This window comes from Colletotrichum paranaense (assembly GCF_030867605.1).
Source record: "Colletotrichum paranaense strain IMI 384185 chromosome Unknown Scaffold_7.1, whole genome shotgun sequence".
NCBI lineage: Eukaryota > Fungi > Ascomycota > Sordariomycetes > Glomerellales > Glomerellaceae > Colletotrichum > Colletotrichum paranaense.
Window position 1 is genome coordinate 2611011 of NW_026848965.1, and position 16123 is coordinate 2627133.

At 54.8% G+C, this 16123-nt stretch overlaps 6 protein-coding genes across 6 annotated transcripts; 4 read left to right on the forward strand and 2 right to left on the reverse strand.

The window, feature by feature from the left end:
• Window positions 1-888: 888 nt before the first annotated feature.
• Window positions 889-1728, forward strand: CPAR01_09735 (uncharacterized protein; the record flags this gene model as incomplete). The annotated part of the gene is made up of 2 exons (XM_060493999.1): window positions 889-1195; window positions 1244-1728. Coding segments are annotated over 2 exons (792 nt in total), but the record flags the coding sequence as incomplete, so codon positions are not given.
• Window positions 1729-3449: 1721 nt separating this feature from the next.
• Window positions 3450-4756, reverse strand: CPAR01_09736 (Arp2/3 complex; the record flags this gene model as incomplete). Its single annotated transcript, XM_060494000.1, has 5 exons — window positions 3450-3532; window positions 3583-3732; window positions 3788-4210; window positions 4265-4506; window positions 4566-4756. The coding sequence occupies 5 exons, from the start codon at window positions 4754-4756 to the stop codon at window positions 3450-3452; spliced, it is 1089 nt and encodes a 362-aa protein (XP_060348130.1).
• Window positions 4757-4951: 195 nt separating this feature from the next.
• CPAR01_09737 (WD domain-containing protein) lies at window positions 4952-7894 on the forward strand (the record flags this gene model as incomplete). The annotated part of the gene is made up of 2 exons (XM_060494001.1): window positions 4952-4968; window positions 5029-7894. The coding sequence occupies 2 exons, from the start codon at window positions 4952-4954 to the stop codon at window positions 7892-7894; spliced, it is 2883 nt and encodes a 960-aa protein (XP_060348131.1).
• A 337-nt stretch (window positions 7895-8231) lies between these two features.
• Window positions 8232-10092, reverse strand: CPAR01_09738 (ALG8 glycosyltransferase family ALG6; the record flags this gene model as incomplete). Its single annotated transcript, XM_060494002.1, has 2 exons — window positions 8232-9772; window positions 9837-10092. The coding sequence occupies 2 exons, from the start codon at window positions 10090-10092 to the stop codon at window positions 8232-8234; spliced, it is 1797 nt and encodes a 598-aa protein (XP_060348132.1).
• A 904-nt stretch (window positions 10093-10996) lies between these two features.
• On the forward strand, window positions 10997-12485 carry CPAR01_09739 (pH-response regulator protein palC; the record flags this gene model as incomplete). The annotated part of the gene is made up of 2 exons (XM_060494003.1): window positions 10997-12169; window positions 12225-12485. The coding sequence occupies 2 exons, from the start codon at window positions 10997-10999 to the stop codon at window positions 12483-12485; spliced, it is 1434 nt and encodes a 477-aa protein (XP_060348133.1).
• Window positions 12486-13425: 940 nt separating this feature from the next.
• Window positions 13426-15227, forward strand: CPAR01_09740 (aldehyde dehydrogenase; the record flags this gene model as incomplete). Its single annotated transcript, XM_060494004.1, has 2 exons — window positions 13426-15012; window positions 15099-15227. 2 exons carry the CDS (start codon window positions 13426-13428, stop codon window positions 15225-15227), a joined length of 1716 nt encoding a protein of 571 aa, XP_060348134.1.
• Between the last annotated feature and the right edge of the window lie 896 nt (window positions 15228-16123).

Sequence of the window (16123 nt, forward strand, 5' to 3'; positions counted from 1 at the left end):
CTTCGTATACGCTGTAGTCACTGCAAGCCGCTATGCCTACGCCTTAGGTTGTCTTGCGTTTTCTTTTTCTACTCTCGTGCTGCTTGTTTGTCGTGAGTGGCTGGCCGAGCGCAGAAAGGCCGGGTAGATGGCAAAACGGTCCGGGTAAGGCGTCGGTAGGGATATTATGTTGAATCTACGGTGAAGACGTCGAGACTGCCCATGGAATAGAAGAAGGAAGATTGGTAAATGAGCGACAGAGATGTTCCGCGAAGGAAATCTCGGGGCGAATGGGGGAGAGGGATTCCGTATGGAGCAAACGTCGAAAAGAGAAGCAGAGAAAAAGGAGCAGCTCAACCAACGAAGAGGAAAGTGCCTCAGTCACAATCCTGCAGGCTGCAAGTCACAGTTGGGAGTTGGGAGGAGCCACTTTCACGTTATCCGTACCACTTTTGCTCCTTCAAGCGCTCTTAGCAGGCAGGGGTTGATGTCAAGAATGCCCGGGGGGTCATCGGCGTCGTCCAGTGTGTCGTGGCATCGGCGGCAGACCACACAAAAAGAATTGGCAAGCCTTCTAGGGTACTATGTATGGAGCAGCAAGGCCTGGATTTAGAACAGCGATATGCCAGGTGAAGAAGGTATAGGTGTAGACTTTCATCCTCCCTTTGCAAACATGTCACTAGGAAAGTCACCCGTTTCCTAAAAGAGGTTCGTGGCCATCCAGGAAAAGACCAAACACATCTTATCTGAATCTGTCATGATATGCCATCCGCAGGTTCGGGACCCTCAAGACGTTGAGAGGGAGAGCTTCAGAGGGCCCTCCCTCCAGTCTCCCTATTCCGATTCTGGGACATGATTGACGGTTTGACCTCTGAAGTCTGGCTGTTCTGACGGCTGCCCGCGGTCCAGGCCCAAGCAGCGCACGTTCTTCCTGCAGGAGTTCCCAGCTGCCGCTACGCCCGATACAGCAGAGTGCCAGTCTGCCAGAGACCAGACGGGCCACATCTCGAAGTGCCTGGGCAGATGACGGACGGCAGGTGGGGGGGAGCAAGCTTGAAGGTCGAGGAGGTGCCGGCCACTCAGCATTTAGGAATCAGGAAGAGACCAGGAGGTTCCACTGCTCGAAGAAAGTTGCTCAAAGATGCTTTGGATGTGACAAAGTGCTCTGACTGGCCCATCTCGAGTTACATTCGCATTTGCAGGCACTGCCAAGCAGGTACGGATAATACATAGATACATCAAACAGACACTTCACTTATTTTAGCGTCAGGTACAAGGCAAGTGCAGACCACTCGCCCTTCCATCTTTCCACCTCAGCTCGCGACGTGGGGTTTTCCCCCCCCCCCCCCAATCCCAATCACCCCAAACCCCCAATCATCCTATCACATCCGTCTCAAGTTTCTCAACCCTCCTTCCGCGCCGGCCGTTCCTTGCATTATCGTCCCCGTGCACACCTCAGCTAAAAAAGATGCCATGCGATGCGATGGCAGTCCCAGGGGCTTGTCATCCAGTCAGTCGGGTATCCTCTCAGGCTCTCGCATTTGGCCGTCCACGGTATGCATGGGATACCTTGTGAGAGTTTTAAGGGGTCGGGTCCTTCCTCCTTGGAGACGCGACTCGGGGGGGGAGGCAGAGCATCTATGTACGGATACACAGCAGGTGTACAAACTCACACCAAGTAAATCATCCCCCGGAGCCGCGGGAAGAGAGAAAGACTGGTGCTCTGCTCCCTCCGTAGCGTACGGATAGAGAATGACGAAGGGGGGGATCCGGCGTCGCGGCATGGATCATCAAGCCGTCCCCTCCCTCGTCGCTTCCAGTTTGCAGTGTCGTCCGAGGTGACCGTGACGACTGGACGAGGGGGCCCGCGGCGCCCCATCTTCAAACCCAGTTGGTCTCACAGCCCATTCCTCGGTGGGGGATATCCCGGCCTGCGGCGTCCGCTCTCCAATTGATTGAACTGTCATCGCAACCTCTGCTGCATAAAGTGCATACACATCGTTCACGATGCATCAATTGGCTCATCGGTCTTCCGTTCACTGGTACTTCGATTTTCGATTCTGAGCAAGATTTGGTAAAGGACATTTCAAAATTGGCCACGTCCATTCCTTCAAGGGAACTAATTGCCACGGCCCGATTCTGGACGGCGCAAAGCAGGGAAACGTAGGAAACCAAACTACCTAGCATAAGGAACGCAGCGGGCAGTGCTCAAAGTGGAGGATAAGTTCCAACGAACTCGAATCGCGAAAAACCAAGGCAGAAAAGGAGAGTTGAAAGCTCTCTGTCCCGGCGCGTCTGCCCACCCACTTATCGGATCCCTCTGTTGGAAAAAAAACCACTTTAATTCACCATTATGCGCGGTTGTCGAAAGCCGACTACCCTGTGAATTACACAATCCAAAAAACCTCGCCGCACAAACGAAACAATCCAATTCCTTCCTTCCACGAGGAAACAGCTTTATGCGACCTGGATTACGTGCTTGAGAGGAACGATCAACGATTACTAAGAGCGATATATAGACCTATCTTATGCAGAGAGCCACACCATATACCTACCTTATGGTCCATGGATGCAAATAGGGGTACCACATGTTACATCCCCCCCTTCGTTCATCCAAACACTAGGTTCTCTATACGGATACGCTACGCATACCTAGTTCGAATATTTCGACTTTCTCGCTGTGGCAGCATTTACACATCGGACGGCCAGCAATAAAGCCTCGAACAAACTCCAGGCATATTAAGGGCACGGCCGGCTTGCTTCATGATTGTTCACATGAACAATCCCGGTTTGGCCGTCAACAATGCATTCATGTACAACATACTGCGTACACGGATCAGCCCTGGTCTCCATTGGTATGCAAACTGCACTACACGTAGGCACTTGGAAGCGTGAGGTGGGAACCCTTCCCATCGGACACCGGTGTTAGCGTTAGAGTGGAGACGTCGATCCGGCACATCAAGCAACCGCCGCCATTAATGTTCTATGGATGCACCGCCGTCAAAACGCCGTCACCATCTCCCTTTTCCCCCTCCCCGGTGCCCCCGTCCCGGCTGCAGTTTGCGCATCATCTGCAGAAGGTTTCTCCATCTCCGTCTCATCACCCTACCACGAAAAGGCCCGTCCACGCCTTAGGGCCTCTGATTGGCCCATCAGCTTAGAATTGCTCCCGATTTCATTACTGCCAAGCTGCTTCTGGTTTTCATCAGGAGGATTCCGAGGATGAGGTATAGTCTGCAGGGCCAGTGGTCATGAAAGTCTTTTTTCTTCTTCTACAAAGCTAACGGAAAACCCCTCGGCTTGCTATCGCTATCAGCTGTGGGCGGGAACGCGTGATATCGCATTTGCTTATACAGCTTCGATACGTCTCAGCTCCGGACATATCTTCAAGGGCACAGTCCAGCGAGTCCTTGTCATCGATTTGTGTGCTGCCTATTCCGGGGATGCGGTGAGAATGCATCCTTACTGGCCTACGCTCCCTGGACCTTGAAAGTGCGGCCGCTCGCCGTCTTCCGTTCCTTCTCCTCGCTATCGGGTCTTGCGCGGCGAAGAACTGCGTAGTATTAGTCAAAAAGTTCACCCCGAAATCGAACTGTATCATACCTTGGAGGAAGTCGGCAGTTCTCTTGCGCATTCTTGAGTGGATGTACGCCTTCGATGCCTTGATGTGGTAGTGGAAGTAGTCGCGGAAAGTCTGGATGTGGGAGATGCAGTCGGGCATTCTCTGTGGTGTAAGGTGTCGAGGGAAAAGAACTATCACAAGACGTCAATGGCAAAGCAATCAAGCTATGTAAGGATAAACACTCACCAAAGGTAACGTATCCGATCTCGCCGGTTCCGGTATCTCTGACACCAGGGACTCCCTGGAGCTCCAACGGGGGGTCGTTCCTGAAGAGCACCTGGGGAGCGTTCTGGATAGCTCGCCGGCGGGCGTCGACGAATTCTTGGATGAAGATCTTGCCAAAGACACGATCGGTTTCCTCGCGGAAGATGGTGCTGAAGATAACCGTGACACGGTCGTGACTGGCCTTGACGTAGATAGCTTCCTCCTCGCGGTAGTGGATAGCCATGACCTCGCCGCCCTCGCGAACACCCTGCGGGGCTTCCTCAGACGTGTACTTGGATGCCTCCTCCTTCAGCTTGTAGTGCTCCTCGTAAGCGGCCTCGAAAGGCGCGGCCATGGCGTTGCGCTTCAGCAGCGCCATCTTCATGATCAGCGCATCCTTCTCTTCTGCATTTTTCGTCAGTCCCAAGTATCACCCGGTATAATTGCAGTGTAACTGACCCTTCTCCTCCGGGAGGCTCTCCAAATCGATCAATACCGAGAAGTCGTACCCGGGTTCCGGCGGCACCACATACTGGCCATATTCCCTCTGCAGCACTTGCTCTGCCCCATACTTGACCAAGTCCTTGTAGCACCTTATTTGAATCGAAAGCTGAATCCTGGTCTTCGTCTCGGGGGTCGAGATGTGGTAGATGACGCCGTCGAAATCGGAGACGGTCTGGTCGATGTGTGCAGGAGGGGCACTGCCTTGGAAGTTAGGAAGCTAGCCGAACATGGGCTACAATGGTTCTCATCAACGTACCCAGAGAATCTCTCGGTGAGGACCGACTGAATCAGAACATTCTGATAGTCGAGGAGAAGCATCTTGTCTGCGACCAATTGTCCGTACGTCTCCTGTGATGTTGTTGCGTCGTTGGATGCTGATGATGCCTCGTGGTGGGGCCCGCCTGACGTGGAGGTCGCTGTCGGAGCTTCTGTGGCTGTGATGCTCATGCGGGACCATTGATTGCGGATATACTTCGGCACTCCCGGTCCTCTCCACTTATCCTCTGATCTTATCGATAAGGTGAGGGAAACTTTTTGAAAGATTGGAAGGTGGGAGGTTCGAGATTTTGACGATTGGTTTACTCGTCGCATTCTAAGGAGCCATTGACAAAGGGCTTTTGGGGCGCCAGGAAATCCGCAAAAATGGTCAAATCATACTTGTAAGGTTTTACAGATGTCGCGGACTTTACCAGTGTGTCTAACATTTGTTTTTTCTTCAGGAAGTACGAGCATAGCAAGTCTTTCGGCGTTGTCGCATCCAACACAGCAAACCTCGCCTGGGCTCCCCAAGGCAGAGCTGGCAACGGCGCCGGCCAAGCAATCGTAGCCGCGAACGAGGATGTTTTGTGTTGGGATATAAAGAAGGGCGAACTACTTAGCAGGTGGCGAGACGAACGAAACACGGTACCCGTCACTGCGATCGTGCAGAGTAAAGTCGACACAGATATTTTCGCTGTCGGATACGAAGATGGAAGCATTCGATTATGGGATAGCAAGATCGCCACGGTGATTGTCAACTTCAACGGACACAAGTCGGCGATTACGACACTGGCATTCGACAAGTCGGGCGTGCGATTGGCCAGTGGCTCCCGCGACACGGATGTCATTATCTGGGATCTCGTGGCTGAGGTCGGCCAGTTCAAGCTGAGAGGACACAAGGATCAGATCACAGGACTGCAATTCGTCGAGCCGGAGGGACAGGTCGAAGATGAGGAGAACACGGCAATGCTGGACAGCGACCCGTCAGCGGAGGGCTACCTTCTTACGACCGGCAAGGACTCCCTGATCAAGCTCTGGGACCTGTCATCGAGGCATTGCATCGAGACACACATCGCACAGACGAATGGCGAATGCTGGGCATTGGGACTTTCCCCCGACTACAGCGGTTGCATCACGGCCGGAAACGACGGAGAGCTGAAGGTGTGGTTCCTGGATACGACAGGACTCGCCGCTTTGAAGGGTCAGGTCGACGCTCCGCAAAATACGAAATTCCTCCATGACAGAGGGACGTTGTTCCGTCAGCATAAGGACAAGGCTATCGAGGTGATCTTTCACCCCCGCCGAGACTACTTTGCAGTCCACGGCGTAGAAAAGGCCGTGGAGGTGTGGCGCATAAGGTCGGAGGCAGAGGTCAAGAAGTCCCTGGCCCGGAAGAGGAGAAGAAGACGTGAAAAGGCCAGCAAGGAAGGAAAAGAGGAGGCCGATGCTGCGACTGAGGGTGAGGATCAGGCAGAGGATATTTCCGCCGCAGAGGCTAGCGACTTTTTTGTTCAGTACGTGATTGTCCGAACGGGCGGCAAGGTGCGATCTGTCGACTGGGCGGTCAATGGTGGAAGCAAGGAAATACACTTGTTGGCGGGGACGACAAACAACCAACTCGAGTACTACAGCATACCTACAAAAGAGGGCTCCAAGTCGAAGAAGGAGGATGTGCCCGACTACACGCGGTCGCTGGCCGTGGAACTCCCCGGACACAGGACAGATATCCGCGCCGTATCGCTCAGCTCTGACGACAAGATGTTGGCGACGGCTGCCAACGGAAGTCTGAAGGTCTGGAACATCAAGACGCAGGCCTGCATCCGCACCTTTGAGTGCGGTTACGCTCTTTGCTGCGCGTTCCTGCCCGGAGACAAGGTCGTCGTCGTCGGAACAAAGACGGGAGAGCTTGAGCTCTTTGATGTCGCGTCCGCGAGCCTGCTGGACAGCGTCTCTGCGCACGAGGGTGCCATCTGGTCATTACAAGTTCACCCCGATGGCAAATCGGTGGCATCAGGTAGTGCCGACAAGTCAGCCAAGTTTTGGGACTTTAAGATTGTCCAAGAGCCGGTTCTGGGCACCACGCGCACGACACCTAAGCTGAAGCTCGTCCAGTCAAAAACACTCAAGGTGTCCGACGACATCCTCTGCGTGAGATACTCTCCCGATGCCAAGTACATCGCCGTCTCCCTCCTCGACAACACCGTCAAGGTCTTCTTCACCGACAGCCTGAAGCTCTACCTCAACCTCTACGGCCACAAGCTCCCGGTGCTGAGCATGGACATCTCGTACGACAGCAAGCTTATCGTTACCAGCTCCGCCGACAAGAACATCAGGATATGGGGCCTCGACTTTGGCGACTGCCACAAGGCCCTCTTTGGCCACCAGGACTCCATCCTGCAGGTCGCCTTCGTCCCCCACAACTCGGACGGCAACGGCCACCATTTCTTCAGCAGCTCAAAGGACCGTGTCATCAAATACTGGGACGGCGACAAGTTTGAGCAGATTCAGCGCCTCGACGGCCACCACGGCGAGGTCTGGGCCATGGCCGTCGGCCACACGGGCAACTTCCTCGTCACAGCGGGCCACGACAAGTCCATCCGCGTCTGGGACGAGACGGACGAGCAAATCTTCCTCGAAGAAGAGCGCGAAAGGGAAATCGAGGAGCTCTACGAAAAGACCCTCACCACCTCGCTCGAGCGCGACCCGGACGCAGAGGACCAGGAAGGCGAAGTCGGCGCCGCCTCCAAGCAGACCGTCGAGACCCTCATGGCCGGAGAACGCATCGCCGAGGCCCTCGAGATCGCCATCGCCGACCTCAACCTCCTCCAGGAGTGGGAGGACGCCAAGAAGACCAACCCGTCCGCGCCAGCACCTCAGCGCAACCCCATCTTCGTCGCCCTCGGCAACATCACGGCCGAGGCCTACGTCATGAGCGTGCTGGGCCGCATCAAGGCCTCGGCCCTTCACGACGCCCTCCTCGTGCTGCCCTTCGCCTCCGTGCCCATGCTCTTCACCTTCCTCAACGTCTTTGCCCAGCGCTCCATGAACATCCCGCTGACCTGCCGCATCCTCTTCTTCATGCTCAAGACGCACCACCGCCAGATCGTCGCCAGCCGCACCATGCGCGGCATGCTCGACGGCATCCGCGCCAACCTGCGCGCCGCGCTGAAGCGCCAAAAGGACGAGATGGGCTTCAACATTGCCGCGCTCAAGGTCGTCGGCATGCAGCTTCAGGAGAAGAGCGTCAAGGACTACGTCGACGAGAACTGGGAGGATGGCGATGAGAGCCGGGCTGTCAAGAAGCGGGCGTTTGTGCAGGTTTCGTGATTCTCCAACCTCGGACGAGCATCACCATACCTGTAGCCTCAGAGAAAGATACAAAGTCAAGTCAGGACTAGGCGATTGTCGATAATCATGAGATTCCCTGTTTTCCTTCTGTTCTTCCTAGATATCGAGGTGCATCGCCAGGTGGTAGAATAGCGTCGTTTTCGGCCTTTAAAAGTGTTTTTATGTACTATTCACCCCAATTTTCCAAAACAAAAACCTTGCTTTTCCGATGCTCATTTATCTTTTCTGGAATCCGTGCTTTTATTACATGAGCTCTCTTCCTCAAGAGACTCGTCCGCCTGTCATGTACAAGACCATTGCTAGTCGACCCTTCTATCTACTGGCTCTTTGCTTTGTTCTTCGCGCCTCCTCTCGTCGGCAGAATGTCACTCTGCACAATCAACTGCACCAGACACCAGAGGTAGCAAATGCTGAATCCCACCGCACCGACACCCACGTTTGCAACGACCCAGAGATCGGGCTTGTCAATGGGCGGCACCACAACTCTCTCGACCACATGCCACGCAATCATGGCAACGTAGAACGCGCCGTGGAGAAGGAATGTTGCCCACTGGCGCAGTTTGCCGTGATCCTCCTGGAAGTAGGCACTCAGAGACGTTGGCGGGAGACCAAGAAGGTATGCCCACAGCAATGTCAAGACGGCGTACGGGACGCTGAGGTCTACCCGCTTAAGGAGGGGGAACATCGTCCACACGCCCAAGACGTTGGCAAATCCAACCCAAGCCCGAATGTCTCGCGACAGTCCGTGCTTACCGGCTAGAAGCATTGTCATGGGCATGAGAGGGAGTAGCGCACTCTTCTCATGTACTTGATAGCTAAAGAGAAAGAACCCCCATCCCGTAGTTGCAAAGGCCAGGGGAAGAAGTGACTTGCGCGGACGGAAGAACAGAATGAGGTTGGGCGGAATGATCGAGGCCAATGTAGCCACAAGTGCGCCTCTCTGGAGAAGCTCGGGAGGGTAGTTGCGAAGCTTGATGACGACGTTGGCGGCACACCAGAAGTTGGCGACCTTGTCTTCGAACAGACCGCGCGCAAAGGGGAAAATGCGATGAACCATCTGCACCAATTGCTCGACTACCGGGTAGTAAATGGCGTTGGTATCGAGGACGTCGGTCAGCCACGGGAATAGAGGCAGGGCAGGCGGCGGCCCCTCATAGTCAGGCCGCGCGTCGATGCCTCGATGAGCGTCGTAGAGAGTGCCCAACACAAGGGGCAGAAGCAGAAGCGCAAAAGCCGCGACGGTCACCAGGGCGATGCCGATGAAGCGGCCCGGCTTCAAGGGGAAAACGCAGCTGCCCAGGAGGAACGCGAAGACGGAGAAGGCGTAGTAGAGGGCCATCTGCTTGAAGCCAAGGGCGGCGACGAAGAAGACTGCAGACCAGAGATAGCGGCCAGCCAGCATACTCGACATGCTCGCCAGGACGAGTCCAAGCATGACAGTGTTGTACTGAAAGTGGACGTGGTCGATAAGAATCGTAGCGGGCTGCATCAAGATTGCGACGAGCGCCATCCAGGCGGTCCATGTCGGCACATTGCTGTGTCTAGAAAAGCGTCGTACGAAGATGACGGCAGCGGGGATATATACGAGGTACTCGGAGACAATGACTGTGGCGCGCATGAAAATCTTCAGAGTCGGGTCGTCGGATCCTCTCGAGGTGTACAGCTCGAACCAAGTAGGGTCGATGAAGGCTCCAACCTTGCCGCAGAGCCAACTATGGTATGCCGTCAGGGGCGGGTAGTCGAGACCCCACCACTGCAGGTCGTGGAAGTACCACTGCGAGACAGGAATTTGTGTTGTGATCTCCATCCAGTGTCTTTGCGCCTCGTAGTCTCCGAACATGGGTGGTCGTTGGAAACCTAAGATGAGTGGCATGGTTAGCAAGAGCTGTCAATTCTCATCGGTGTTCCAGAGCGCATTTACCAGAGTACCCCCAGAGCCCGGCTGCCCATCTAAACAGGCCAACCACCATGAGAATCAGGGGAAGGACCTCCCATTGCGATACAGAGCCTCGAGCTGGCCAGAGAAACGAAGCCAAAGGGAAGATTGGGGCCTTGACCAGAGCCTCCTTCTTGGTGAGGTGGCTTTCCACAGTGGGTGTACTGCTGCCAGTGCCATTTCCACCGTTGGTCTTCTTGCCGCCTCTGCGCCGGGGTTTGTGGGGAGATGGACTGATCATGATGGCAGCTCAGTCGGTATCCAGTCGATTGGCAATGTGCGGCATGAGGTGCCAGAAGGGGGTGAAGAATTGCCTGGAGACGGCGAATTGGCTTTGTCAAGGTCGTGGTGGCAGTGGGAGGTTCGCTGAGGTGATGCTGAAATTCAAGGGTCCACGTCGCGTTAACGAACCCGACAGCTGGTGCTTCATTCAACCTGTAGGTCCTGTACCTAAGGTCCCCACATCCCGGCCGCTAAAGGCAGGTTCGGATCGCCAGGTACCTTTCTGCCGCTAGCCGTTCCCTTGTCCCAAACATTCCATTAATTCTTCCATTAAAGAAGTAGGGACAATCTGGGGCTAATGTGATTGATAAGGCGAAAATGTGGTTTTCCCATGCTTGCCATTGTATCTCTTTAAGAAGATTGCAACAGTGAATATATTCCAAGCATATTCTGTGCTGTTAGGTATGACATCCAGATTACCTTAGTGGCCTTTTCCCTAGGTACGCGGTACTTTACTTTTGTGATCTGGTGAAATACAACCCTGACCTTGTATGACTGAGCGCTTGAATCTCAACCTTGGGAGCCAATGACTTCCTATGTTGGATAAAAAGTGACATGGCTTCAAGTTTTGCCATTTCGAAATCGAGCCTCAGCAATGGCCTGTAACAACTCAGCTTTCGGTCCTCTCCATCGCAACCGGGGAATGCTGGTCTTAAACACGTGACCGAGTCTGTGTCGACAAGTTAAGAGGCGTTAGCCTCAATTGGCTGGCTACTTTAGGTAATCCGGGACATCTAACGTCACAGCGAGGTACCTGCTCTCTGGCAGCTTTCCATGTTAGTGAGTGGACGATCCTTGACTCTCATATACATTTCTCATCATACACCATCTTGACTTCGGCTGGTACCCAGCTCCTCCTGAATATGCCTTTCCCTTTTGTTCTTCCGACAACTTCGGCCTTCTCATTCTCCTCCAGTTTTAGCAGCGACACTCACCCCTCATTGCCCCTCAGTTCCAGCACATATCGCGGGGTTGTGAGAGATGCTCTCAAAAAACACAAGAGACTACCCCCATCATCGCAATCATCTCACGTTTCGACAGTCATTGGAGCTCTTAACGGCTACATCCCCTATATTATCGCCATTGATGCTGGACTAAATCCAACATCTCAGTCAGGCGACTGGATCAACCTCAACACAAAGGTGCCCCCGTCCATCGAATGGCGACCAACACTTTCGGAGAATGCAGTGCCCGGCAGAGAGCGAGCGAGGGTAAAAGTGCAGTCCATAGACCACGAGATTGCCTTCACTCTCTCATCTCTGGCAAACTCATACACCTTGGTTGCTCGGGCAGCCCTTCACCCGCTGTACGTCACAACACAGGCCACGTTGGATAATCAACAGCGCACAGCTTCCATTCAAACAGCGACCAAATATCTTCTGGATGCTGCATCGATATACGACTATATAGCTTCCCGGGCTGAGAGAACTCAGATCCCGCCACCCTGCAGCGATGTATCACCCTCGACTCTTCGAGCCATGTCGTCCCTGGCTCTCGCCGAGGCGACACTGTTGGCGGTTCTCAAGGACGATCCCTACCCAGCCATTGTCGCGCAAGACCGCAATAAGAACGACCGCGAGTGGATGTTCAAAGCCCCCGAGATTCCGAAAGTTCGTGCCCATCTGTTTGCACGACTCTGTCTTGCTGCTGCGGAGCACGCCGCCCAGGCCTCCTCTCTTTGCCAAGCTGCGGGGCGGGGTTCCAGCGGGATCAACGAGGGACTGCTTCGCTATCTCGAGGATCTGCGAAGAACATGTCGCGCAAAGGCTTGCCGTTTCTTTGGCATAGACTCAGAGATTAGTGGCCAAGTTGGCACGGCCATCGCGTGGCTACAAGCCGGACTCCAAGAAATAGGCGTTGAGTCTAAACATTCAGCCAAAGGTAGTGGCTTCAGCCGGTTCAAAAAGGAGTGGAGCGAGAAACGCGAGGATCGCAAGGTCGAAAAGGAGACCACGTGGGGTGCGGACGGCGGAAAGGGCGAGGAGACGAGGGTGATCGAGCTGCTTGAAGGCAAGTGGCACAAGCTCAATGACACGGTAAGCCATGTTACGTACAAGGTCGATGACTGCGAGGCTCACAATTCATGCATAGATGAATGTCCAGATCGTGCCTCCGATTGGGCCCTTGCTGGCTCAGATGCCATCTGGCCGTGAGATACACACCCTCAAGCCGTATCAGCCGCCAGTGTTGGATCGCAGCATCTTGGAAGCCATGCGCGCGCCGCCTGAGAGGAATGACGACTACGGAGATGCCCTGAGCTCCGATGACGAGGGCAAAGGCGTATCTGGGCCACCTGGAGGATATCCTGAATCGAGACCGGATTACAGGAGCGCAAGCACGTCCTATTACTAGACGTCGTAGCAACCATCTGTTCTCTTGTTTGAGAAAGTGTTAGAAAAGAGCACCGCCGGTGGGAGACACACTCTTCAAAGTTTTCACTAAATACTACGCTTATCTGGCTCATGCGGCTCATTTCCGTCAACCCCGGATTGTTAACTCCCGCTAGTACTCAGTTCGTGAGCGCACAGTTCTTGTCCTATCATCCGAATCCTGTCAGTTTTCCCTAAACGGTTTTCCCCTCAAGTTCTTCAGAACCGCATTACTTGTCAACTGCGTCTCTACCCGAGCTCAGATGAACTCCGTCCTTCTCTTCATCATGAGTCCGAGCCAACGTAACCAGAAACGTTCTGTGACCTGCCACTTGCCATAGATGGATTGAAAGCTGGAAATCCGGGGCGGCCCGCTTGTCTCGGTCTCAGACAAGAAAAGCAGAAGGGGGAGGGGGGAAGGAAAGCCGCAAGCACGGAGCTTGGGCCGCTTACTCGAAGCCAGGGGTAGGTTATTATGGGAGACTTTGCAACAACACCGACATCAAGCTTCAGATGACGCCTAGGGGCAGAGCTTAAAACATGTGTATTCCCGACCTCGCAGATCTCATTCGACCTCGGATCCCTTCCCCCGAAGTCTACCACTATGCAACAGTCGGGCACCGATGCCACGCCGTGAGGAGAGGGGAGAAATTCTCCGCCGCCTCCCGAATCACCCAGGACCTGGACGGGCGCCTGATCAGCATTGCTAATATTACCAGCAGCCCGGTAGGTGTTTGCGTCCCCTTTCCTTAGGTCCCAACTCAAACCGGTTTCTCAACACCATATTGTGTGTATATGTGTATGTGTTACCAAATCCACTCATTCCTCACCTCATAGGGCGTCCGATGCGGAGACATTCCGTTGCCCAGCCCGGTCGGGAAGACTACTCCTCCCATCGACGAAGGGTCTCATTCTCACCAACAATGATCAGCGCGGTAACATCCCCCGTCGCGAGCACCATCACGACAGCCAGCACCTCGTCCTCCGGCACCTCAACGGCCAAGAGCCACAAGAACAGTCTCGTGATCCACAGCCTCACTCCCATCTCGCCGTCGTTCCCGCTCCCGTTCAGACTGACAGACGTGGACCTACTCCGCCGCGATTGCCACATCCACGGCGAATGGGTCTCCTCCCTCAGTAACAAACGATTCGCGGTCCTTGACCCGGGCACCGGTCGCGTATGGGCGACATGTCCGGATAGCACCAGAGACGACGTCAACCCCGCTGTCAAATCCGCCTACGTCGCCTTCCAGGGCTTCTCGAAGCATACCCCGGCTCATGAGCGCGCTCGCCTCCTGACCTCATGGCATCATCTTATCCTCGCTAGCCGCCTCGACCTGGCCACGATTCTGGTTCACGAAACAGGGAAGCCGTTGACCGAGGCCCTCGCCGAAGTAGACTACGGCGCTGGTCTCGTCCGCTGGTTCGCCGGCGAAGCAGACCGATTGGAGCCGCCGCCACCGCCGCCTCCACCACCGACAACAACTCCACAATTACCGTCGCCGGCCGCATCCCGCGTCTCCTCCCCCACATCCGACGATGACGGCGCCGTCCCCGCTTCGACACCCGCAACCAGCGCGTTCCCAAGAAAGCGCGGCGCGCTCCTCAAGCAGCCCATCGGCGTCGTGCTCGCCCTGGTGCCATGGAGCTTCCCTCTCGCCCTCACCCTCCGCAAAGCCGCAGCAGCTTTGGCGGCTGGCTGCACCGTCATCGTCAAACCATCCTCCGAATCCCCGCTCACGGCCCTCGCCCTCGCCTGCCTCGCCGACCGCGCGGGCTTCCCCGCCGGCGCCATCAACGTCCTGACGACGAGCCTGGGGAACACGCCCGTGGTGTCCGAGGCGTTGTGCATGCACCCGCTTGTCAAGGCGGTGAGCTTCACGGGCAGCGCGCGCGTCGGGAAGCGGGTCGCCGCCTCGTGCACGCGGAACCTGAAGCGCCTGTCGCTCGACCTGGGCGGCAACTGCCCGGCCGTCGTGTTCGACGACGCGGACCTCGGACAGGTGGCCAAGGACCTGGCGGCGCTGAAGTGGCGGCACGCGGGGCAGGCGTGCGTCGCGCCGAACCGGTGTTACGTGCAGCGGCGGGTGTATGATGTGTTTTCCACGCTGCTGGTGGCGGAGGCGTCGAAGCTCAAGGTCGGGCACGGGATGGCCAAGGATACGACGCTGGGCCCGCTGACGACGATTCGCGGGCTGTACAAGGCGGAGGCGCTATGCAAGGACGCGACGGAAAAGGGGGCTGTCAAGCTTCTCGGCACGGGAAGGCGAGAGCCTGGTGACGGGTACTTCATGGCGCCGACTGTGCTGGGGAGTATGACGGACTCGATGCTGATGTGCCGGGAGGAAGTGTTCGCCCCCGTGCTGGGCCTGTATGTGTTCGACACGGAAGACGAGGTTGTGATGAGGGCGAACGACACCCCTGTCGGCTTGGCTGGCTACGTCTTTACGAAGAATAACGATCGTTTGTGGAGGATGTTTGATCGGCTGGATGCCGCAGTTCTAGGAATGGTAAGTTGACGCACGCTCTGTTGCTTTCCCGGCAAGATATGATCCATCACCTTCCAAGTGTGCAAGTGGCTAATTGTACTTCATAGAATACGGTCTGCTTGGTGACAGAAACTCCCGTACCTGCTTCAAATAACGGGAACGGATACACACCGGCACAAGCTACGGCCTTGGATGAGTTTCTCGTCACAAAAGGTGCTGCGATGTCTCCTTCGTAGCCTCTTATTATTTTTGAAACCAGTGTAGGATAGTGCGATCGCCTTCTCTGTTTCCTTGTTTTGACACGCAAATTAGAGCTACCGGATCAAGTCGTGGAGTTGAGGTGTTGGACACGTGTGGTTTTGTTAATGAGGACATGTTCGCCGAAGCTTGTGTGGTATAAACAAGTACGTTGCTCGGGTATTAAAAGAATGATTTATGACGCTGCAGCTATCTTTGCGCACTCGTGTCCATTAAGCATCTCAAACTTAGCAATTCGGTGTGTCTTTCGTGCGGTGTACTCAATCGCGAAATAGTGTGTGATGACTTTCGTGTTGCAATGAAGCTGAACGAACTTGAGGCGATAAAGAAATTACGAAGGACTTGAGGAGTAGCGTAATCTGAGCTGCAAGAACCGTACATGGCATATTGAGGCCTGTGTTACAAGCCTACTCGACAGCGGTCACTTATGTGTAGGCTCGCGTAGTACTTTTTTTCCCAACTTGCATACATCATGAAATATGAAATCCCACTCCAAAAGCGCGCCACGGAGTCACCATGCCTAAATCCAGATGATAATTCGGAAAGGATTATAGCCCTAAGACGACTGTCGATTGACTAGCCATGAGGCAGTATCTGGGTGAAGGAGAACCTGAAAGATGGCGTGTCATGGTCTAACCTACCGATTGTCTTGCGCTATGAGAACATAGCCTCGTTCATCCCCCTTTCTGCTACAACTGTCTTTACTGCTTCAACTGTCCGTAAAATGATCTGTATCTTTGATTATCTGGAGCATACGATTGGAGTTTTATACGGAGAATGAAGAAGTTCAAGAACATCATGATTTTGGCGTTGACAAAAGCAGCATAAATTTACATCTTGTACTTCTAAAGTGAAAGATGGTACGTTCCGTGCC